Consider the following 26,519-nt stretch of genomic DNA (forward strand, 5'->3'; position numbering starts at 1 on the left):
ACTTTATATATTTAAAAAAAAAATTGGCATTCTGAAGTTCTAAAATGGTGTAGAAATGCATCATTCTGATCAACAACTTTTAAGGCACTTCATGAAACCTGCTTCTCCAGATGAGCTTTCAGTCATTTGTCTTTTTTGACACTTTCTTTTGATTGTGCTCAAATGAAACAATTTTTAATTGTATGAATGCATGTTGTGAGATTTAACTTGAATCCTGAAGTGAAGATGGTAGTTTGTTTTTTTTCATTGGCTTGATGTGGGACATACATTGCAATATTGAAGAACGACTTTGGAACCAGATACAGTTTTTGCATTCCATCTCTACTACTTGTTTAAGATCTGCTAAGCATTCAAGTCCACGTGCAAGTTTTCTCAAGATTTTATCACTTATTATTAATGTTATCAAAATATTGTTTTGTGAGTGCAAAGGTGTAATTGGGCTGGAATTTTAACATGCAAGAACTAGAGACCAATATCCTTTATCTTCATTTCAGTTACTTGAAAAGGTTTAAGGTGATGAAGATCAAAGTACTTCGAAGTTGGTGCCGTCAGATCTTGAAGGGGCTCCATTTTCTTCACACTCGCACCCCGCCCATCATCCACAGAGATTTGAAGTGTGATAACATCTTCATTACAGGCCCCACTGGATCAGTTAAAGTTGGCGACCTTGGCCTTGCTACATTAAAAAGAGCATCATTTGCCAAAAGTGTAATAGGTAAGTTGATTGTTATCAAATGGCTTTCTTTTGTTGATGGTGGTTTTGGAATATAAAATTAGAAACAAAATGGTTTTATTGAAGTGAATTTGATTTTAAAAAGTGGGGGAATAAACTATTATTTTGTTACTGTTATATTCATCCACTTGGTGAATATTCTGAAAGATAGTTCCCAATAAACTGAAGCTATCACAGGTTATTGTATTCTGTGACTTTTTTTGATCTGGTTGTCCTGAGCCCTCTTTACTCAATTTTCTGTTCCAAGTGTTCTGTAGGATGTCTACTTTCCCCAGCTGCAGTAGATGTAAAAGTACTGCAGTTGAATGGTGAGTGCTATAGAAAAAACTATGGTGAGTTTCCTTTCTGATGATTCGTGGATCAAGATTATTGAAAGAAATTTTGTGTTCATTCAAAAGTTTTCATTTGCAAGGTAATTAATTTCTGGCAAGAGTGTATGAAGCATAGTTGGTCAGATTTGCTATAATCCATCTTAATTTTTTTTCTCTTGAAATGTGCCATGGGTTTCATTTTAATTTATGGAAACTGAATAATCTACAAATGAAACCGAAAACTCTGCACATAGGAATATTTCAACTGAATTTTGATTTAAAGATAGATATCAACAGCGTTTAAAGCAAAAATAATTTTGAATGGCAAATTGCAATCTGGCATGGCCACTGATTCTCCATTATTTTGAGAGATGAGGATGTTATCACATCATTCAAGATGCATGTAAGCATATTAAAGGACGTATAAAATTTGATAAATTTACTCTCTGGATTGATAGCTCCAATATCCTCATTCATAGCAAATCGCAATTAGATCATTTTAGTTCATTTCTCCAATCTGGATGCCTTACATATGAAAACTTGTATGTTGGTGCTTTGCTGAGTAACTAAGAAGGGCTCTCCTTCGCCTCCACTTTGTCTTCCCCCATAGGTTCTCGTCATCGTCGTCATCTACCATCGGTGAGCCTCTACTCACTGAGTCTGTTAGAGTCTGAAACATTCTTTTAATTTAAGGTACCCCTGAGTTCATGGCTCCTGAGATGTATGAAGAAAAATATGACGAGTCTGTTGATGTTTACGCTTTTGGAATGTGTATGCTAGAGATGGCCACGTCAGAATATCCATACTCGGAATGTCAGAATGCTGCTCAGATCTATCGGAGAGTAACTAGTGTAAGTACATAATTGGTTTGTGGAGATTTGGGTAGCTCTCATGTGCTGGATTTTTAATTACTTTGATATATAGTAAATTGTTAATTAAGGATAATAAAACACCTTTGATGTAAATTGCTAAGGTGTTTACAATATTACTCACCAGTGTTGGGAAAGTTACTGCATACTTGATCCTTGATTTTTAGTGTTCCATTCTGGCTTCCTTTATGAAGAACATTTGATTTGGATACACTTTGAAATAACTAAAGTGCTTTACATGGTGATTTTGATCTTTAAAATATGACAAAGTTGTTGAAACGGGTAATGTTTTCAAGGTTTTACAGGAGAAGAAAAAAATGTACAAGGCTGCTTGTTATATCAGGTAATGATCAAACCTAATTACAGATTGCTTACATAGTTCTGATTTTGAAACTGGCCTTGGAGAAAGATTTTAGCATTGAGAGAAATCAAAAATGGAATCTCAAAATTAATGAGTACATTCCAGAGAGAATGATGAATTTGAGTTTTTTTTAAATGCAGAAGTTGTTAACTTCACATTATTGCCATTATTATCTCTGGTCTTGATGACTTGGTTGCTGATCTGACTTGTTCTAAACTTTGTGTGCATTACATCATATGCTTCATCCATGGCTTCCATTATTACAAATGCGAGATTTTTTTTGTAACCCTGTTAATAATCCTACTTTGTTTTCTTCCAGACTTTTGTTTTGAAAAGACCTACTGCATGGTAACAGGCCATTTCAGCCCACAAGTCCATGCTGCCAAATTTACACCTGATTGGTCTATACCCCCAGTATGTTTTGAATGGTGGGAGAAACTAGAGCCTCTGGGGAAAACCCATGCAGGCTTGGGCAGAATGTACAGACAGGATTCAAATCCCAGTCCTGATCTCTAGCGTTGTAAAGGCTTTGTGCTAATCACTAGGCCAACTCTGCCACCCTCATTTTATGAATTAAAAGTCTCAAGCTCTATAATCACTCAGATAATTTTTTTTGTTGTTTTGGTCAGCATTTATTTATTTCTTCTAATTGTTATTGGAAAGATGCAGTCCTGCAACACTAATGAGAAGTGAGTTCTAGGATTTAGACCCCATGACACTGAATAACCAATGATGCATTTCCAGATGTTATTTGCAGAGAATCTGCAGGTGATGTCCCCATGTACCTGCTGCCCTTGGCCTTGATAGTAGACACTGTGGTCTTGGGATGTGATGGGGAAGTAACTTCAGCGTAATTTGTAGATTTCATTCAGGCAAGTGGTAAATATTCCATTATGTTCAGGAAGTGAGTCATTCACCACAATATACTAGCCTCTGATCTGCATCTCTAGCCACATTATTTATGTGGTTGGTCCAGATGAGTTTCTGGCAAATGGCGAACCCCAGGATTTTAATGGCAGGCTGTGAAGTAGAATGGCCATTGAATGTCAAGTGTAAGTTCTTAGAAACTCTTTTGTAGGAATTCCTGGCATTAGAACCATCCAACCATATGATAAATATTCTTTGATACTGTTATCTTGTGCTTCCTTCATCTCATGATTGGCACGAATATCTTAATCCATTTAGCCTCTTTCATGTCTTTCAAAAATTCATTACTTTTTAAGATCGCAAATCTAACCTCATGAATAAATATTTCAGCTTGTGATTCTGATATCTGCCATTTTGGTTCTGGTTCTGTCTGATCACCCTTCTGTAAAGGGGTTTGGAAAGTTTTTCTGTTATTCTAAATGCAAATTGTTATTAATTGAAATTTGCCATGGGTAAATACCCTAGTTTAATAATATGATTTCTCCTAATCAATTTGTCTGATGCTTTTAAAAGTCCACTCCTTAATTAAAATTGACATTTATTGTAGTTCCTTGGTGGGTCTTGGTGAGGAGAGTGGAATGAGGAAGGGACTAGAAATAAGTATGATTTAAGAAAGGAGAGATGTAAGGGTTGAATGTTTGGATTTGTGGGTGATTGTCTTGGAATTGTTTGAGAGAGGGGAAGGGGAAAAGATTCTAATGTAATGTGTTAATGGAATTGAGAAAGGCGAAGAGAAACATTCAAGATTTGCTCAGGAGGGACATTTAACTCAGTTTCACTCTCTATTCTTGCTGATGGCTCCTGAACATAATTCAACTTGTTTCTTTGGTTGTGCTCTATAACAGAAACTAAATTGTTCTTAACTTTCCACATGCTACGTGGTTCCTGGTTTTTAATTATTAACCTACTCCCCTTATGCCTGTTTAACACAGTATACTGGACTATCATCGTTCAATAATCTCTGGGTCGGCCTGTAGAACCTCTCATTGTTCTTTTGATGGCTTTTAATTTGTATTCAATTTTCTCTCCTGACTGAAAAACTATTTGTCATTATCTTCAGCTGCAAGGTCTGCTGTTTTCATTTTACTCATCTGAATTGATTTCATTATTATTTGTATTGGTTGTCTCTTTGAGATGAGCTGTCTAGTTCTTTGTGCCATTTGTCTCAATCACTGTGACCTTCATGCATGATATTAAGAAGGTTAAATATGATTACACAGTACACTGAACTTCCTTGATCTTTATGCCATTTCTTTACAAATAAATGAGCCAAGGCTGTTTCTGAAAACTTAACATCATAGCAGGCTGTTTCAAATTTTGTATTGTGATCTCTTATTGCTCCTTGTTCCTAAACAAGGAAGTCTGCACATGCTGTGTCTGTAGTAAATACACAAGCGCTGGAAAAACTCAGCAGGCCTTGCAGTGTCCATAAGAGGCGAAGATGTATAACCAACATTACAGCCCTGACGTTTCTGGTTTTGGTTGGATCTCCCTGCCTAGTCTCACTTCCCCCTTTCCTCTAGTTCCCCACCCTTTGTCTTGTTCTCTTTCCCTATCTCCTCTGCATTCACAGAGCTACCCTCTGATCAATTCTCAGCTTTTCTCTCCAGTCCTCTTATCCATGTCCACTTTTAGCTTCTTGGCTGTGGGCTATGCTCCTCTGTCCCTCTACCTTTTTATTCAGCATTTGCCTGCTTTTTGCTCATCATGACAGAGTTCAATCTCAAAATGTTGGTGGTATATTGTTGCAGCCTATGAATGCTGTGGGACCTGCAGAGATTCTTCTTCGCTTTTGTGTATTTACTGCTCCTAGTTGTGCCAGATTTTACTTTTGTGTTTGTTGTATTCCTTTGACCACATCAGTTAATTTCAGTTCTCCAGGATATGAATCCTTGCTTTCTTCTCATTTTACATCCTCATGGAGAGCTTTGTGTTATTATAACTTTAAATTTGCTCCACCATATTTCTCTAATCTTGGATTTGATTGGCATTCTCCTGGTCTGAGGTTTGTAAAACTGTTGACCACTTTTGGATCATAAGAGAATAGATCTATTTAGTATTGAACATGAATTTAAACATTAAAAATCATTTACTACCAGATAACTAAATCTAGGCAAACATTTAGTTTGGACAACAAACTGTTAAAAATATAAATTGAGGAATAAAAAAACAATAATTTTCAGATTTTGAAAATGGCATTTACCTCTGCACTGAAGATGAGAAATCAATTCAATCTTGTATTGTCAAGCCTTTGTTGCAACCAGAAATTTACAAATTGCTAATTTTCTCTCTCGTATTGCTATTCTTGGCTCCCTGCAATGAAAAGGCACAGTCAATAACATTTGCAAGGATGATACTAAAAATGAAGATGATTGTTGTGGCTCAGGTATACATTTATCTTCCAACTTGTCAATCCAAAATTTGCTATTCCTATTTACTATTAAATTGAAAAGATAACTAGGAAGCACTTACTATACTTTTTAATTTTTGTTAGCAAATTTAGCTTTAGAACAGCTATTACATTGTTACGTATTACATTACATTATGTAAGCCAAATAATTGCACTATGGCATATTTTTATGAATTGAACAGTCGGTTTTTAAATTTTGCATCGTCTGTTTGCATCCTCATTTATACATTAGTGAAGTCTTTATTTTTGATCTGTGATCAAAATTTGGATCTGTCATTGACAGATTAAGGCAAATAGCTTGGATGATTTTACAAGACAAGGGAATAAAAGATGAGCTGAAAATCTGAGCTGAAGATAAAATGAGTGGACCCATGAGTGGCAAACACCAGCACAGATTTCGGTAAAATGGGTGATTATTGTGATGCATGTTCTACACAGATTTTGATTAAGTTTTCAATTTTTACATTATTAATTCATTTTAACCTTTGCAACAATATTTTTGGAAAGGATTTCAAAGTATTCACACTTTCAAAAGCATTTAAATTTAAAATTGACATTTACCTATTTCCTAATTTCTCCTTTTCAGTTTGTGAAAAGCCTGAGAGGGATTTAAACTTGTCCTCTCTGCTCCTCCCCTCTATCCAACAAATAAGAGAAGTAAATCGTATGACCACTTGTGCTGTTAAATTGTAAAGAATTTATAAAATCAACAGTGTTTGATACATTGTTGAACTCACCTTTGGATTCCTTTTGCTCCGCTTGATATAATCCTTGAAAATGAGCAGCGAGGCCACTTCTAGCTCTTTGTAATTCAGTAATCATGATATGAAAACATTATAACCATGATTTCATTCACTTCTCTACATCCAAAGCTTTCTGCTTTTTAAGTAACTTTTGTATGCAGATCAGACAAGAAAAAGTGGATGGAAATTAACCTTTTTTCATTCCACTTTGGCATGGAAGATCACATATTAATTTAATACCATAAGATGCTCTGTATTTTGTGTTAGACAGCAATTTTTTGAATGAATTCCTCTTCCAATTACAACACTGATGCAACATTAAAACTCACCTGTTAATTTTTTTTGTTGATTACTTGATCAGCTTTTCTTTTCTCTATGAATCCACAACTGACAGAATATTTAAAAGGTGTTACTGTAGATTTTCAGACTTTTTTTGTGCAAATTGTGTTTTTGAAACCCTGTGAACTGTTAAGTCGAAAGCAGTTGGGTATTCTGTTGTCTTCCATTAAGTGATCGACTGTAATTCAAAGCACGACTGCAGTTAACCAGGATCCATATGTAGGTATAATTATTTTTAAGCCTGGAGGTGGTTATCGGAAAGGGTGGAAATGGGGGCATGTTTAGTAGTCTAATGAGCAGGCAGTTTAATCTTAGTGCGCACGGGATGTGAAGTGGCATGTTCTGATTTTGTGCAATTAGTTTATTACTCTGTTCCAATTTTATTATTGAGGGTTGTGAAAATCTAAGTTTTGGAATCAAATAACATCTTGTCAGTTTTACTCTTGTATAGAATTGTGTAGTTTAGGCTCTCAAGTTGTGCCGTTTAGATTTTCAGCTCTGGTCTATTTACCTGTTTTGTATCATTGATGTTTGAAACTTGTTGAAAGTAAAAGAATCTTCACCTTGAAAGTTTTTAATTGGTCAAGAAGGTCACAGTCCTTTGGGAGGGAAGAGTTCCATAATCCTTTGTGTAGAAAAATACTTCCAAGTTTTAGACTATAATTAGTTTTTCACTTTTGGCCCGAATTTTATGTACCATAAGCATACATCAGTAAATGTCAGAGAATTAATAGAAGTCCCTCTTCTGCGTAATTGACTTTGAGCGGGAAAAATCTTTAAGATCATTAAAGATCAAACTCAAAAAAAGAAATCAATGCAGGCATTTTTCAATATTAAATTATTGGCCTGTGATTAGTTGAATACAGTACATTCGCTGGAAAATTTAAAGGATTGTTTTATTAAGAGTCACCTTTCTTAATGAATCAATTCTAATGTCTGATGATGAGAATTTATTGTCACATGCATAACCACAGTGGAGATGCATTGAAATTCTTGCTGCTGTCAGGTACTTAAAATAAATAAAAAATGATGACTATAAATATTCACAGTTGCGATTAGTGCAAAGTAATGTGATGTTATAATGAAAAGATAACTGGTGGGTTTGGAGTAACAAGGTTAGGGTAGTATGGGGAATTTAAAAAGCCTGATGGCTTTTGGAGGGAAAAAGCTGTTCCAAACTTCAGGCTTCTGTATCTTCTGCCTGAAGGAAGGAGCGAGAAGAGAGTGTTATCATGGGCTTCTTATACGATGGCTACCTCTGAGGCAGCAGCTTGTGTAGATGTCCTCAGTGGATGAAACGTTGGACTAGTTTAGCCATTTCCTCCAGCTTTCCGTGTTCCTTGGCACACGTTTACAAATCGGGCTTTGGTGAAACAAGTTGGTACACTTTCCACAGTACACCATTTGATGACTTGCTGTATCTCCTTGTACTTTTTAGAAAGTAAATCCATTGGTTACCTTGATTTGCAGACCCTAGGAAAGGTTCTCCAATATGTGAACACATAGGAACTTGAAGCTACTTGTCCTCTTTATCTGTTCTGCCAATGAAGATCAGTGCGTTAAACCTTGACCTTGTCTCCCTTTCCTAAAGTTCACAATGAGTTATACTGACTGCAGTCTACTTACTACACCAGGTGAACATGAAGCTCGTGTGAGGTGAACTGTTCACCTCCATAAACAGTCTCAAAACTAAGTATTTGGATTTTTGGAGGCTGCATTTGCAATAGCTGGGAACTTCAAGCCAACATCAAGAGTATTATACTTAAATTCAATCAACAAGTCTCCAGATAAGTGCCCCTCCCCAAGAAGTCCCTAAAGTCTTTACCATGGCTGCACAACTGTAAAGAATGCCTACATTCCATCCCACACCTGAACTTCAGCAAGAAGTCATCAAGTTGTGCTGTGGTTACTTATATACAATGCCTATATACAACTTGAAGCTGACGAGGGAGGGCTCAATTATATAGATTATTTCACAATGGTCTGAGGGCAATGATGACTTCCAACACACTTGGTTTGAGGTGTTAGACTGGTCTCTATTAAAGGATTCAGCAACTAATCCCAATGAATGTACCTTTGTCATTGCAAACTTTAATGATGTGTGCTAGCGTGCATATTCGTGCTCCTTAGGAGACTCAGCTCTTTAAAACAAAGCCTAGTGCTATCTTCACAGGACCGTCAGGCAAGCAAGAAGATAGTTGTGTGCTGGGCTCAAGTCTCCAGAGAATGTCAAGGCACCCAATAACTATGGTAGGGGTGCATGTTATCACTGAGTACAAAGTGAATCTGGGCATCTCAGCATGCTACAGCACAACGCTCCCCATTGAGCTTTGTGTTCTCTGCTCATGAGACAAGTTGCAACTTCCACCTCAACTACTTGTGTTCATGCACCCAGTCACTGCTGCTGATGTCAGATTGGCCTTCTGGAGGTAAACCTGCAGAAAATGTCTGGCCCAGATAGAGTCCATGGATGTGTCTTGAGAACCCATGCAGATCAATTGGCTGGTGCATTCACAAATGTCATACATATATATATATATTTATATATATATATATTTATATATATATATATATATATTTTTATATATATATATTTTTATATATATATATTTATATATATATATTTTTATATATATATATATTTTTATATATATATATATTTATATATATATATATTTTTATATATATATATTTTTATATATATATATATTTTTATATATATATATATTTTTATATATATATATTTATATATATATAGTGTGCACTGTTTCAAGGTGGCTGCCATGATACCAGTAGCAAAGATGTACCAATAATGGGCTTAAATAACTACTGACTGGTGGCCCTGACATCATTCATCATAGTGTTTTGAGAGGCTGGATCTGTCTCTCAAGTCTTCCATCACGGCTTGATCCATTGGAATTTGCTTACTACCCAGACAGGTTCACAGCAGACACCATTTCCTTAGCCTTCCACTTGGCCTTTGACATCAAGGACACCTTGTCAGACTACTGTTCATCCATTGCAGCTCTGCCTTTATAATACTATGGTCCTCAGCAAATTCCTCCCAAAATTAGGATCCTGGCTTCAGCATACCCATCTATAACAGGATACTTGAATTTCGGTAGTCAATGAAATGGTTGGCAATATTTCCATGATCACACACTACATCGGTCGGTGCTCTGCAAGGATGTGCTCTCAGCTTTCTACTCTCAATATTGTAGAGCTGAATATTGTCCAACTCCCTCGAAGTTTGTTGATACCATGTCATAGACTAAATATCAAGTAATGACTTAATGCAAGAAGAAAAATGAAGAGTCTTGCGGCATGGTGCCAAGATTTTTTTAAATTGTAACTCAGTAATTATGCTCTTACACTCCTACTTTGTGTGTGCAAGTACATGTTAGAGTTGACTGGCTAGACAGAAGAATAATTATCCTTTAAGTGATTGAAACTCAGCTAAAAGTTTGCATTTTAAAGTTTAAAACTTGGCATGCGAATTCCTGTAATAAATTAAAAATCTGACTTGCATACACTTCATATGTCACTGTTAATTTGTGAAAACCTTTGCTTTTCAAAGCTGAATATTAATTTTATCAGTAACTTGATAGCTTTGGAAAGATGGAAAATCTAGTTTTGATGCAAGCTTGGAACCTTTTTGGGTAGCTCTTCGCATTTTATTCCCGAGGCATTGCATTCTTTCCACTTTATTGATGTGGATTATTTTGATGGAAAGAACACTTAAAAAAATAATCAGATGTGAATTGGGGATTCGTGAAGCAAAAGGGAATGGTGAGGTGTTGAAGAGAACACAGCTTCAATATATATTAGAATATGTATTGAGTGAGAAGGTGGTGTCAAGAGGCAGTTAGAGGAAGGAAGTCATATGATTGCAAGGAATATGGGAAAGTGGAATCAGATGATTTTTTAAAATTCAAATAGTGAAGAGATGGATGAGACATTAAGAAAGCAGTTGGACTTCTTTCATCCACACTATAATGAAGTTTGGTCCTATCTGCATTTTGGTCAAGTAATCCCTCATATAACTGCAGTTGAAAAATATAATTAACCCTGGACTTCTGTTCCATCTCTATGCAGTCTATCTGAAAGCAGATAAAAGGACAAATATTGAAGATATCTGGGTGAAAGTTATTCCATCAAGCAGACAACACAGGGATTCAAGGGCAGCTCATGTTCAACTAACTTACTGTAGTTCTTTGAAATGATGGATGTATTGGATAGAGGGGATCAGGTGGATGTGGTGGACTTGAACTTGCAAAAGATGTTTAGTAAGGTGCAACAGACTTTTGCATCAGATGGAGATGGGAGTAATGAATTGTCACAGATACAGGATTTGATAACTAATAGAAGTCAGAGTTGGGATAGAAGGTGTTTCTCTGGGGTTTGCAATCAATGGTTAGAGATGTCCACAATGATCAGTGTTGGGCCCACAACTGCTCACAATATACATAAATTATTTGGAAAGGAACAACTTTATCTAAATTTGCTGATATAAGACAGCGCCCGCCCCCCCGGAGTGGCGCTGCCCTCGCGTGCCCGCCCCCCCCCCCCTGTGTTTTCAAAGTCTGGCAGATGCAGAACAACCATATAAATATGATAACATGAAATTTAGAGTGAAAAATAGTACATTGGGCTATTATACGTGGTGAAAAATTGCAGCATAGTAGTAATTAGTAAAGTTCCAGAAAAAGTTTTGCTCTTTTTGCGAGACAGTCATGAGTGTCCAAAATAAGACTTGCAAATATGTATATTTAACTTTTTCAGTTCAATTATTTGGTGGTTTTTACTTCCTCTCTTAATGAACAGGACAGGCCATGATGCAGAAAGTTGAAACAATATACTGTGTCCTAATGTCAAATAAAATGTACAGTAGTTGGATTCTGTTGGAATAGTGCAGGAAACAATTGACTGTACAAAGTGGGCTGGAACAAAAATGCTACGTGTACTCAATTAGAAGTGCTCTGCAAAATAATTATCCTGTCGACATGTTTCAAGTGAAGACCACATTGAGAGCCGAATACTGGATTGGAATAAGTGCAGATGAATCGCGTGTTGCATTTCCTGCAGATGCATGGTTAAGCATTTGAAATTGGTATCTTGGTGGAGGTGGAAGAGCAGGACCAGGGAGATGCAAACTGAGCAGTAATTTCAAGAAGGTGAAAGCGGAATGTTGCATCAAACATGGCGTAAAAGAGTAAAGTTAAGGTTGGTCTGTTATGAAAAATGCTAGATATTTGATCCAAGAACAGAAGCAACTTGAAATTTTTAAAGCCATGAAGCATCCATGGAAACAATCAGTTAGGATTTCCGACTCTTACTTTGCCCAAAATGTCATTGTATCTCTTTCCATGAACTATGATGCATATTAGACACTCATCTATTCCTTAAGACAAAGACCAAGCTCAGAAGAATAGAGATGGACCATTTGAAATTGAGAGCAAGAAAGAAATTAATAGCAAAATAATGGTACCTATCAATGTCCTGTACAAAGATTTGAAGGAAGGATCTTGAATGGGACTGAAACAAGGTCTGAGTTTCTCCTATGGATCCTGAAAGGCCAGCTGAGTTTCTCCAGCATTTCGGTGCTTTTACTGAAACGAGTTCTGTTCCATGGATCCCATGAAAAGACAGATGTTCCCATAGCCAACATTTCTGCTCCTTTGCTTCATTTCTCCTTTGATTCACCATAAGGAGGATCTTGTGTTGAAATTTTTAATATCCAAGTTGTACTCGTTTACATTGTCTGCCAGAAATCAGTTTCATTGGCCAAAACAGGCACTTCTGGTATGCTATGTTCAAGTCTTGATGTTTAATGTCAAGGTTTCTGAAAAATAGGATTGGTTTGCCTTTGACTTTGACCACCCTCCCATCTTCAAACTTGTCTTGGGGAAAATATTTCTTGAGGAAAATATTTCTTGAGGAAAATATTTCTTGAGGAAAATATTTCTTGAGGAAAATATTTCTTGAGGAAAATATTTCTTGAGGAAAATATTTCTTGAGGAAAATATTTCTTGAGGAAAATATTTCTTGAGGAAAATATTTCTTGAGGAAAATATTTCTTGAGGAAAATATTTCTTGAGGAAAATATTTCTTGAGGAAAATATTTATTGAGGAAAATATTTCTTGAGGAAAATATTTCTTGAGGAAAATATTTCTTGAGGAAAATATTTCTTGAGGAAAATATTTCTTGAGGTAAGTTGTATTATGTTTTTTGAATTAACATTCGAAAATAAAATAATCTAATATTTTCAGCTTGCCTCTTTAGTGCAGTGTAATCAAGCAAAAGCAGTGAGAAAACCATCATATGATATGGAAAATTGTCTTGTGCATACTCATTTAAATACAAAATTAGTTATTAATTGTATTTGGTTCTATGATTTACCTGATTGACCTTTGCATTCAGCTAAGTTTGCTGAAGTTCAAACAGGCTGTTGATCAAGTGCAATAATGAACAAAATGACTAAGTATGAGGAAGCTGTTCAGTTATAAAGTTTATGACTGGTCATAATGGAGTAATTTTACGTGAGAATTTTTAAATTTTCCCAGTAATGGCTTCAGGTGGGTATGGTTACGGATCACGAGGTAAAATTTCACAGTGAAATGGTATGTAGGTTAAAGTAGGTCAGAGAAAATGCGTGCTCTTGTATATTTGTTTTTTTCCAAATAGCCTGTTGAAATAACTGGTTGTGGTGAAATGCAAGTCATTATCCTGATGTTATTTCTTGACAAATGTACTGTTTTTATGAATGTGACCATGGTGAAAGCACAAATTATTTGTTAATAATACACAACTTGCTATGCATGTATCCAAAATTCAGCATGGAAAATGTGGAGCTGAGCATTCTATTTTTGAAAAGGATTTCTAGTCAGTTTAGTGTGTCCCAATTTTCAATGTTCGTAACTTTTTTTCCATTTGGATCATGCTTAATGAAGTTGAGATTCTTTTTGAACAAATGTTATTTCTCTTATTTAAGATAGCTTTGCTGAAATATGGCATAAATGATTCCTTATGATGAAATTAACAGGATAATTAACTGCACATCTGCAATTCAATTATTATTTTGATTATTTTGTCAAATTTGTGTTAAATGTCCAAGGCATACATCTCAATTGAAGTGCATTTTTTAATTTTGGAATTACATCTGAGACTGGAATTAAATCAGAAAAAAAAATGTAAATATCTTTTAAGATGCCTGATTAAAATTATGAACCATGATATTGAAATACTGAGGGCATCCTTTTTAGATTTAGACAGAAATATGTACTTCAGATTATATTTTCTCTTTCCCAGGTGTTTGTTCAATGTGGCTGAGTGCTGTGCAACTATTTTTTCTCATTCAAAAACAAACCCTGTTTTTTACCAAAATGTTTGGCCCTTTAAGTAATGGGCATGTATTTCATGATTTGTGTAGGAAGAACCATAGCAAATGTAATTTTTTGATGGTCATCTTTTTGATAATTCTGCTACAAAATAGCTTCTAGTCTTCACTAGTTCCTAACTAGTGCTGTATTTTTTAGAACTATAGAACACTACAGCACAGAAAACAGGCCATTCAGCCCTTCTAGTCTGTACCAAAACATCATTCCTCTTGTCCCACTGACCTGCACCCATTCCATAACCCTCTAAACCTCTCCCATCCATGTATCTATCCAATTTATTCTTAAAACTTGAGTGAGCCCACATTTACATGCCAGATGGCAGCTCGTTCCACATTTCCAGCCATCTCTTGTGTGAAGAAGTTCCCCTAAATCTTCCCCCTTTCCCCTTTCATCCTAAAGCCATGTCCTCTTGTATTTATCTCCTAATTGAAGTGGAAAGAACCTACTTGCATTTACTGTCTATACCTCTCTATCAAATCTTTCCTCATTCTTCTACAATCCAAGGAATAAAGTCCTAACATGTTTAATCTTTGCATGTAACTCAACTCTTGAAGACCTAGCAACATCCTAGTAAATCTTGTTTGCACTTTTCAATCTTACTGATATCTATCCTGTAGTTTGGTGTCCATAACTGCACACAATACTCCAAATTTGGCCTCACCAATGTCTTGAACAACCTCACAATAACATCCCAACTCCCATATTCATTAATTTATGAAGGCCAAGATGCTGAAAGCTTTCTTCGTAACCCTGTCTGCCTGTGACGCCACTTTCAGAGAATTAAGTGTCTGTATTCCCAGATCCCTTTATTCCTCCACACTCCTTGGTGCCCTATTATTTACTGTTTATTTCCTACCTTGGTTTGTCCTTCCAAAATGCAACACCTCACACTTGTCTCCATTAAATTCCATCTGCCATTTTCTGCCCCATTTTTCTAGTTGGTCCAGACCCCTCTGCAAGCTTTGAAAGCTTTCCTCACTGTCCACAATCCCTCCAATCTTAGTGTCGTCAGCAAACTTGCTGATCTAATTTACTACATTATCATCCAGATTATTGATATAGACAACAAACAACAGTGGTTTGTATCTCTATATATTGATTTAGAAAACTTTCCTGAACACACTTGACAAATTCCAAGCCATCCAGCCCTTTTACAGTCCCAATCAATATGCAGTAAGTTAAAAATCTCCTACTATCACAACTTTCTGTTTCTTGCATTGGCCTGCTGTCTCTCTACATATTTACTCCTCTAATTCTCTCTGATTATTGGGTGATCTATAATACAACCTTATTAGTGTAGTCACACCTTTCCTTTTCCTCAGTCCACCCATATGGCCTATGTAGACAAGCCCTCTGGGTTGTCCTGTCTAAGTATAGCTCTGATATTTTCATACCTTGATGAAGGGCTTAAGCCTAAAATGTTGGTTATGTATCTTTACCTTTGCTACACGAAGTTCACTGCTTCACCAGCTGAGTTTCTCCAGCGTTAAGGATCCAGGATTGAGGCTCCAATAGCAGAGTGGTTAGAGGACTGTCTGGTAAACCAGGGGCTGAGAGTTTGTTCCTTATTTGGGCCTCATTTCTGTGAGGGACAAATTGGCGACTGTCTTCCTTAAGGTAGACAAAGTTAAAGAATTTCATGTATCTTACATTTTAACTGTAGTGTTACGTGTCCTTCAAGACGGATGGCCTGGCAAGGCTAACAAGCCCTATCTGCTTGGGTTTGAAATCAGTTTTTCTTCTCTTGAGCTAACGAGCCCAGTATACCCATCCAGTTATACTGCTGCTCAACTCTATCAAAAGCCTTTTCTGCATTGAGAGATATCACCATCAGATGATCAGGGCACTGTCGATATTTATTAAACTAATCACTCGAAGAATATTATCTGAAGCATATCTATTCTTTATGAAACCTGTTTGATCAATATGTATCAACTTAGGTAAAAATTTAGCCAATCGATTCGCTAATACTTTAGCTATTATTTTATAGTCTACATTTCATAAAGAAATTGGTCTATATGAAGACAACTTTAACGGATCTCTATCCTTCTTAGGAATTACAATAATTAAGGCACTAGAGCATGATTCAGGTAGATCGTAATGTTCATTAATCTGTCGTAACACATCTCCAAGCACTCTATATAAATCATCACAAAATACCTTAAAATTCAACCGGAAACCTGTCATCACCAGGTGATTTTCCATTCAGCATTTCTAAATCAGTAAAAGGAGCCTCCAGCTCCAATATGTCTTCTTCTCCTAGTACCGGTAATTTCAACACCAATTAAAAAGGAGTCAATCAATCCACTCTCCTGTTTTTCCTCAGAAGTATATAATTTCTTATAAAATGAATGAAACTCATCATTAATCTCACAAGGTTTGTAAGTAACAGTCGAATTTCGTCTGACTGCATTAATAATCCTTGATACCTGTTCTTTCCTTAACTGCCATGCAAGTACCTTGTGCGCTTTCTCATCCCATTCATAATACCGTTGTTTAAATCTATTAATCAAGCATTCAAATTGATAAGATTGCAACGTATTGTATTTCAATTTCAATCTAGACAACTCATTTTCTGTCACATCTCTCTGAAATTCCTTTTCTAATTCATCACTCTGTTTCTTTAATTCAAGGCTCTCGGTCAAATAATTATTTTTAACCTTAGAGGTATAACTAAGTATTTGACCTCTCAAGTAAGCTTTCATAGCATCCCACAATATAAATTTACTCTGAACGGAGTTAACATTTTCTTCCAAAAAGAAATTGCTTTGTTTTTTAAAAAATTCAATAAATTCTGATTTTTTTAACATCGTATTGAATCTCCAACAAGAAGCTGCACAAACTTTTTCAGAACACTCATAAGTAAAATACAACAAAGAATGATCTGAAATTACCCTACTTTTATATTCTGCTTGCAATATTTTCCCCTGTAAATATGCCGATACTAAAAAAAAAAAATCGATTCTGGAAAAAGATTCATGTCTAAATGAATAAAAAGAGAAATCCTTCTCTGTTGGGTTAAGATGTCGCCAAATCCCACTAAATTAAAATCTTTCATCAAAGCTCGAATTTGAATTGCCATTTTAGATTTTTTAACATTTTTTGGAGATTTATCTAATAAAGGTTCCAAAACACAGTTAAAATCTCCTCCAACCAGAACTTTTTCATTAGCTTGTCCCAGAAGCAAAAATGCATCTGAAATAAATGCTTCATCATCCACACTCGGTGCATAAATGTTAAGTAAAGTCTATAATTCATTAAAAATCTTACAATTCAATTTAAGAATATGTCCTGCATTCATTTCCATTGATTGTAATTCAAAAGATAAATTTTTATGTATCAAAATTGCTACTCCCTTAGCTTTGGAGTTAAATGAAGAAAAAAAAACATGTCCAACACAGTCCCTCTTCAATTTCCTACTTTTTCATTCATATGTGCCTCCTGTAAAAAAGCAATATCATTCTTCGTCTTTTTAATGTAAGCCAAAACTCGCTTACGCTTGATCGGGTTGTTTAATCCCTGAACATTAAAGGTAGCAAATTTCAAATTTGACATATCTAATACAATTGGTAAATACCAAAAATATTCACAAAATTAATAATAACAAAGAGGAAAAAAAAATTTTATATAGGACCCTCAAATTGAAATATATAGGCCCTCCAAATAAAAATAATATTTGTTAATGAGAAAAGAAAAAAAAACCAAACTACCAAAAGGTAGTAGTAACTCCCTAAAAAAAAAACTGGGTGTGGGTTACCCACTAGTGACTGATGACTAACAAATCCTCTCCTCCCCAGCCAGCCAATCAAAAATATTAACATATTACAAAACAAATCAGCCTTGAGATCCCAGTCCAGATGGTGAACTCATTTCAAGAGTAGGTGAACTCTTTCCATTCCCATTCTTTCCACTTCTGCCATTTTGGCCATTTCCAAGTCCATCAGATTTTCTTTTAGGAGATAATGGTAGACTTCTTTGTCCTCTGACATCTGGTAATGAATTAGCAAAAACCATTGCTTCATGCTCACTCTCAAAGAATTGAGACTTAATAGTTTCCATAAAACACTTTCAACACAGCAGGATAATGAAAAGCAAATTTGTAACCTTTACACCATAAAACATCTTTAACAAGATTAAATTCACGTCGGCGTCTGATGATATCTTGACTCAAATCAGAGTAGAAGAAAACTACTATTCTGAACCATAATTGGAGCTTGCCTTTGTCTTGGATTTTGAACTGCAAGTCGAAGAATTGTCTCTGTCCAAACAGTTCAAGCAACGAACTAACATAGCTCTTTGAGGTTGACCAGGTAGGGGTGTTCTTCTTAAAGCTCTATGTGCTTTTTCCAATACCAATCCAACAGGAAAGGACTCTTTCCCCCAACATCTGGGAAATCCAATTTTTAAAAAAATTGACAGGATCTTGACCTTCTATACCTTCTGGCAAACCCACAGTTTTCACATTATTTCTTCTGCTTTGATTTTCAAAATAGTCTATTTTTTTTGTTAACTCTTTTTCCTGGGCTCCTAAATCTTTAACTGATTTTTCCACCTTTACTATTGTTTCTGTATTGGATTGTACCTGTTGTTTACATTCAGAAAAGGAAGCTTCAAATTTATTAAAGTTTTTCCAATTTTCTTTAGCTTTGCCTTAACCACATTTAGGTCTGAACGTATATCAGTATTCATTTGAACCAGCTGGTTCAATTGACCAGTAATAACATCCAAATAAGAAGCAATACCTTCAAACATTATATAAACAGGCTGAGGTGCAGTTTGAAATGCAGGATCCGATTCCATAAGCTGTAACTCACTTTCTTCCAGTTCTTCTTCCATTTTCTGTACAGCGGTAGAGTAAGGTAAGTCCTCTTCTAGTTGTTCTTCAAAAGGCATCATTCTATTCGTTTTGCTGTGAGTTTGGACACCCAACAACAACCCCCCCGACTTCCTCGGGGTCGTCGCTGCCGTTCCCCCACAGACCATTTTTTCATAAAATTAGAGTTCTCCATAATTAACGCTGCTACCCAAGCCCACAGTCGCTATACACTGCGTGTCTACCGTCACAGTCCTCTTCCTCTGCGCTCCCATCTCTTCCAATGGGGGTGTTCTTTGTAACAAGCATCCAGACTTGTGCCCGACTTCTCGGGAGCGCGCTCCTTCCTCCGCAGACTGGGTTGAACCAGCGCTATCTTGAGACTGGTGAGTAGCTGTTACCTTAACTTTTGTCCCCACTGGTGATCGTTGAAGCTTGGGGATCGCTGAAAATGGATCTGAGGCTGTTTCAAGTCGCTTAGGCCCCAATTCTTCTACACTTCGAAACTGTATTTTCTTCTGTAACTGAGACCTGAGACGTCTCTTTTTTTTTACATTAGCAGCCATAATGGCTCACCAAAATATCAAACTAAAAATTAAAGTTTTTAAATTAAAAATAATGGGTTAAAAAACGGGTACTTAAAAGTCTGACCAGAGAGGGCAGGGATTATTCGTCTAGTATCTACGCCATCTTGCCATGCCCCCCCCCCCCCAGTTATACTGCTGGACCCTCGGTTACACTATGAAGTTGAAAACTCAGTGAAAACAGGACACCAATGGGAAAAGTTTTGCTACAGATGCAGTAATGTAGGAGAGGCCATATGCAGTGACCTCCTGCCTGGCAAGCCAGATATACAATACAGCTCCGATGATCTGAAATTGGATTCACCAAAATACTCATTTCCAAAATATCTTTAACATTTTGGATAAATAAGGATATCAGAAACAAATCGGGAATCCTAATTTATTCAAAATTTTTTCTGAGCTGAACTGACCCCTCAAGTTGAAAAAAAATTCAGTCGACATGAAATTATAATGATGACTGTCCTCATTTCAGTTAACTCCCTCCCTCTCTCTTTCCATTTCATCTTTACCTTGCTCCATTAAATTACCTCTCCACCACTCCCTCTCAAACTGCTTGCCATTGTTTCCCAGCCGCAAGCGGTCGGAAGAATCTCTAGTCCCAGCATCATCAAGGAGAGCAGTCTCCCAGGCAGGAGCGAGACTTCAGGCTTAGTGGCGGTCCCTCCTTCCTTGCACACAGGATTCCCTGGTGTGCATATGTGGTAGGCCTTGGGGAAGAGTCGGGACTCAGGTGTTAGGAGCTCCAGTGACCAAGGAGACAGGAGCCTTCCTGGGGATCAGTGGCAGTGGCGGGGATGTGTCGGGGATCAGCAGTGGGAGGTTTTGTTGATCGGTGGTGGTGTTACAGACAGCAATTTTTTTGCAAGAATTAAACATTATTTTCATACTTAACAAGCCTTCCCTTGTTGTTTGTTGTTTTTGAACATTGATACAAGTGATTTGCTGTTGCTACTGGGCTTTTTTTAAAAAAAAGATCAGTTATTCAGATAATTGGAGTTGTACTGTATTATGCGTGTATTTTCTCTGGGTGAATGGGACATCAGGCCCAGACTTCACCCGCCACACAACAAACAGCATGTGTGTGTAAATATTTTGGAATAATTTACTTGTTTCATTTATTCCAAGGTTGCATCAATCTTAAAGCCTGCAGGAAGAAGCTATTTCCTATATGATAGAATGGTTCTTCAATTTTATTTTGAACCCTATTTAAGCAATGCTCCCTGTCAATGAAAGTGAATTCTATTTTGCATCTTAAATTTTAGGGTAGTGATTTGTGAATTGTTTAAGAGGAAATTTTCTTTTCCTGATCTGCTGTAACACAGAGGTCATCTGTATTCCTATATTTGGAAAGTGCTGTGCTATTCATTCGATCAAAAAAAAACTTCATAAATTGAGGGCTTGGAAACCAGATTCATGGAGTTGCTGCAGAAATTTGTAAATATTTTCAAACGGAGGAGTACTATGTGTGCCAGGATAATTAAAGATTTAACTGATTATTCTACAATCTTTTCAAAGGATAAGGTAAAATAAAATAGTGAAAAATTTGATCTTGACCTTGAGAAGTAGTAAAATTGTGAGATGGAGCATAACACGATTAGGCTATATGCTTGACATGCTAATACCATTTGGTCATATGACTAAGTAACTTTCAAGTAGGTGTAAAGTTCTTGACATCTAGCTGGGCGAGCAGTACATTTGTGCTGCTTACTGCTACGAGCATTAGGAGAGAGATGGTCAGTTTTCAAATGTTTCTTTGCCAGTGTGAAGGACTGGCAAACAAGATCTGAGTGATTTCAATGTAGAATATCAACGCACTTTCATATTCTGCATTTCTGCCATCATTTATCAAAATGCCTTCTTTAACTAATTAGACATTGCAAATTCTCAGATGGATTCTGAGAATAGAGAACATTCCCCAGTGTTTTTTATCATCAACTCCCATTGTTGCTGCTGTACCCATCAAAATGACTATGTTCATGTTAATGAGGTGAGTAATGATTATATTTTTTGGTTTAATGCTGGTTTTATTTCTCCTTGTAAGCACTGTGTAAAAACAATGTGAACTTTTTTCTGCTGTTGCATGGTTTTAGGTCAAGCAGTTATTAAGGAAGTAAGGAGATTACAAAAATAATCTTGATACGTTTTGTATTCAAAGATCACATTAAATATTGATATAAAATTCTACCCTATTCATTTAAAATGGTAAAGACTCAGTCAAGTTTAAGGTAGCTAGTTAATTTAAAATGCAGTCATTCTGTTAGTTTAACTTGTAGATCTATTGAATTCCTGTACTTTTTTTAATATTCAAATTTGTCATTGTTTTGATTTTGAACAGATCTTTGTCTCTGGGGATCATTTTGAATTGGAGGTATAGGTGACTCCAGTGTCACTAGGTTTAGACACATTGGATTGATTTTATTCTTGAATTAGAGTTGGCACCATCTGTCAGGGGATTTGTAAGTGATTAGCAATGCCTTTCCAAATATTTTAATTTCTAGTTAAATTTGACTATTTTTGATATTAAATGATGTTTTAAAACTTGCTATTGCAATTTACAAAGTTGATTTATTTTGGGGGGTTAATGTTTGAGTTGGTACTTAACTATGAAACTGTTTGGGATTGTTTTAAAATACAAATAATCTTTTAATGTTCAATGCAGAGACTCCTAAACGGCCTTGGTTTAAGAACTTATCTCCTCTGTCAAATATGAGTTGTATTATGTACCTTGGTGGCTGCAGGAAGAAAGAATATATGTACATTGTAATTCTCACTGCTACTTTCAGGCAGAAGTTAGAGGCATGAAGTCTTCAGATTGAAGAATAGATTTTTTCACCCCCACAAATATCAGACTCTTAAACTTCTCCAACCTACCTAACTATAAACTATTTCGGGGCCACAAAAAGATCTGGCTGTGCTTTTGAAACATTGGTTTTTTTTTGCAGTAACTGCAAATGTGAATATTTATCAATCCTTTTACATTTATTATCTTTTTCTGACTTACTGCACATTATAGTCATTTGAATTATTATATTTTGCATACCTGTGTGGCTACAGCAAGCAAGAATTTTGGTGTATCAGTACATTGTACTTGTGTATATAACAAGGTCTTGAGTGAAATACCATGTTGATGGTTGATGATTAACTCTCAGCATTATCATATAAATTGATCACATACTGAGGTTGATTCTTAATACGATCAACCCAGATGGATAATAAATACCACATTTGTGTCTTAAAGAATTTTTTTAAGTAATGTAACTATTTGATAAATTAAGTTTGGATGTTTTGTAATGTTTGGAAACAAAATTTGCTCAAAATTGTGAATATTTGATCTTCAGTTTTCATTGAATTTTTTTGCATGGTACTTTTGACTTTAATCAAGTCATTTTAAATAGTGTATAAAAATGATTTCAGACAGGAAGAACATTTAGAACTTAAGACCATTTTGAGCTGTTGCAAATTCTTTGCTCAGAGTGAGGCAGGCAATATTTTTCTGAGGACTCTCTAAGTATGTACATATTTCCATCCATCAATGTTTGCAATTGACAATCAGTTCTTACAAAATATGAATCCAATGGGTATATTCAGAACAAGGCACTAATTTTCAAGGTCCTACAGTTGAAAATTGCAATGCGGATCATTTTTATAATTGGTACACATGCCAATAAAACCTCTTGTATTTGAGATTTCTTTTGTCCTTGTTTCTAAATGTCCTTAAACTTGATGTTATATTTTAATTTAAATTAATGTTAAATCTTCCTGTTAATGGTGCCACTTTAACATCTCTATTTGGTCCTTTTTTCAACAATCTCTCAACTCTTAGTAAGAGATTTAGGCTTGAATCTCATTTCTTGTTTATTGTAATCCAAGATGATTGTCCATTACAGCATCGAGGGCTGTATTGTCAGAGACACTATCTTTTGAGTTCATTGGTGATTCAAGGCTTTGTGTGTCAAAATGCCATAACAATAGAACATGGAACACTACAACACAGTACTCTGTTGTGCTGACCTTTATATTCCTTAATAATAAAAGGTACTTAACCCTCTATTTTTCTTTCATCCAGTGGCTTATTTGAGTCCCTTAAATGCCCCTAATGTTTCATCCTCCACCACCATCCCTGGCAAAGCACCCACAACACTGTGTGTATAGGGGAAAAAAACTTGGCTCTGATGTCTCCCTTAAGCTTCCCTCCCTTAACTTTGTACACAAATCCTCTGGTGTTTGCTATTCCTGCCTTGGGAAACAGGTGCTGGCTGCCCACCCTATCTATGCCTCTCATAATCTTGTAGATCTCTATCAAGTCTCCTCTCATCCTCAAAAGAGAAAAGTCCCAGCTCTGCTAACCTTGCCTCGTAAGACTTGTTTTAAAATCTAGACAACATCCTGGTAAATCTCTTCCACAGCCTTATAATGAGGTGACTAGAACTGAACACAATACTCTAAGTGTGATCTTACCAGAATTTGTAGAGTTGCAACATGAACTCTCTTCTCCTGAATTCAATCCTCCTGTTAATGAAGCCCAGCATCTCATAGGGTTAACTATCCTATCAACCTGGGCAGTGACCTTGAGGGATGCATGGATTTGAACCCCAAGGACCCTCTGTTCATCCACACTCTTCGGTAACTGACCATTAACCCTTATTCAGCTTTCTGGTTTGGCCTTCAAAAATGCATTACCTCACGCTTATGCGGATTGAACTCCATCTGCCTCTTTTGTGGCTATATTTGCATCCTATCTATATCCTCTTGTAACCATCGACAACCTTCAGCTCCATCCACAACTCCTTCAACCTTCGTGTTATCCGCAAACTTACTAACCCATCCTTCCACCTCTTCATCCAGGTAATTTATACAAATCACAAAGAGCAGGGGTCCCAGAACTGATCCTATGGCCCTCCACTAATCACTGACCACCAGGCAGAATACTTCCTACTACTACTCTCTGCTTTCTTCCTGCAAACCAACTTTTTATCCACACAGCCAAGGTTCCACTAATCCCATTTTCTGGATGAGTCTCTTGTTGGGGATCTTGTCAAATGCCTTGCTAAAATCCATGTTGACCACATCTAATGCCCTACCTTTATCAATTCTTTTGTTACCTCCTCAAAAAACTCATTTAGGGTCATGAGGCTTGACCTACCCTTCAAAAAGCCATGGTGACTATCCTTGAGTAGACTGTACTTTGACAAATGCTCATAGATCGTATCCTTAAGAATCCTCTCCAATAGTCTGCACATCACTGATGTAAGACTCAATGGTCTACAATTCCCAGGATTCTCCCTATTACCTTTTTTAAACAAGGGAACTACATTTGCCATTCTCCACTCCTCCGGCACCTTCCCTGCGGTCAGAAGATGCAATGATCATAGCTATTGCCTCAGCTATCTCTTCTCTCACTTCCCAAAGCAACCTGAAGTATATAAGCATCTGACCCCAGGGACTTAGCAATCTTGATGTTTAGAAGAAGATTTAACACTTACTTTTCCTTAATCTCCACATTGTCCAGCACACAGGCCTGTTCAATTTTGACCTAATTGTGATCAAGATCCTTTTGTGAATACGGAGGCAAAGTATTCATTTAGGACCTCCCCGCCCTTCTCTTCTTCCAGGCACATGCTGCCTCTTTTATTTGTTAGCAACTCTACCTTCATCTCGTCATTCTGTTCTTATATGCATAGAACATCTTGGGGCTCTCTTTAATCATACATGCTATGGCCTTCTCATGCCCTCTTTAAACTTTTCTAAGTCCTTTCTTAAGCTCCTTCCTGGCTACCATACATTTCTCATGAACCCTTCCTGCTTCCTATATCTAATGTATGCTTCCTTCTTCCTCTTGACTTGTTTCCTCACCTGTTTTATCAGCCACCTTTTCCTACCATCGTTTCCATGTTCCTGAACCCAGCATGTGGTCCCTAAACTTCCTCCACATTACTTTAAATTTAGACACAGCACAGTAACAGGCCATGAGTCTGTGCCGCCCAATTTACACCCCTGATGTGTTTTGAATGATGGGAGGAAACTAGAGCCCCCAGGGAAAACCCATGCAGACACGGGGAGAATATACAAACTTCTTATAGACAGCATGGGATTCAAACCAGTTAGTTCTGATCGCTGGCGCTAACCACTACGCCAACTGTGCTTTCACTCTTCGACATCCGTTTCCGATTTACTCTTGCTAGTTTCTGCCTCATTCCTTCATAATTAGGTCTTCCCCAGTTAGGCACTCTCCCATTTTGTCTATTTTTATCCTTTTCATTAGCTATGCTGAAGCTAAGGGAGTTATGGTCACTCTCACCAAATTGCTCTCATCAGCTGGTCAACATACAGTGTCAGGAATCCTTCTTGAACATACCTGACAAATTCAGCCCCAGCTATCCCTCTTGCAGTCAGGAGGAGCCAGTCAATATTTGTGAAATTGAAATAATCCATAACTACAATCCTGTATTTCCTGCACCATTCCAAAATCTGCCTGCTTATCTGCTCAGTGTCCTGAGGGCTATTTAGGGGGGCCTTTAGATAGCTCCCTTTGTATTTTTGACTTCCACCCATACCAATACAGTGGATACTCCCTCTGCAGCGTCCTCCCTTTCTATAGCTGTGATACTATCCCTGACCAGTTATGTTACTTGCTCCCTCTTTTTTCCCTCCCATCCTATTCCTTTTAAAAGCCTCTAAACACTGGTACTTGCATCAGCCAATCTTGCCCTTCCTCCAGCTAAGAATCAGTAACAGCCACAACAGTGTAGTTCCATGTACTGATCCATGCTAAGTTCATCCCTTTTATTCCTAATACATCTAGCATTGAAACAGACCCACTTCATCCCTTCTAACTGGATACATTTATGTTTTGTCCCCTGCCTGTCCTTCCCCACCAAGATGGAACATATAGTATCATGCTTTTGACCTTCTACCCTAATCTCTGCACTCTCATTCTGATTCCCACCCCCTGCCAAATTAGTTTAAATCCTGCCCAAAAGCTCTAGCAAACCTACCCACCAGGATATTGGTCCCTTTCCAGTTCAGTTGCA

General features: G+C 36.7%; 1 protein-coding gene across 18 annotated transcripts in view; it reads left to right on the top strand.

Moving 5' to 3' along the window:
• The window catches only part of wnk1b (WNK lysine deficient protein kinase 1b), a 162,525-nt gene that overhangs the window by 42,090 nt on the left and 93,916 nt on the right, over positions 1-26,519 (top strand). For all 18 annotated transcript variants that reach the window (XR_011346613.1, XR_011346614.1, XM_069903493.1 and 15 more), the window contains exons 3-4: positions 495-715; positions 1,738-1,895. Coding sequence is in view for 16 of the 18 variants with exons in the window: in XM_069903493.1 (XP_069759594.1) it covers positions 495-715; positions 1,738-1,895 (379 nt within the window). In the remaining 2 variants the exon portion in view is untranslated. The remainder of the gene's footprint in view (positions 1-494; positions 716-1,737; positions 1,896-26,519) is intronic.

Source organism: Narcine bancroftii, chromosome 11 (assembly GCF_036971445.1).
Source record: "Narcine bancroftii isolate sNarBan1 chromosome 11, sNarBan1.hap1, whole genome shotgun sequence".
Classification (NCBI taxonomy): domain Eukaryota; kingdom Metazoa; phylum Chordata; class Chondrichthyes; order Torpediniformes; family Narcinidae; genus Narcine; species Narcine bancroftii.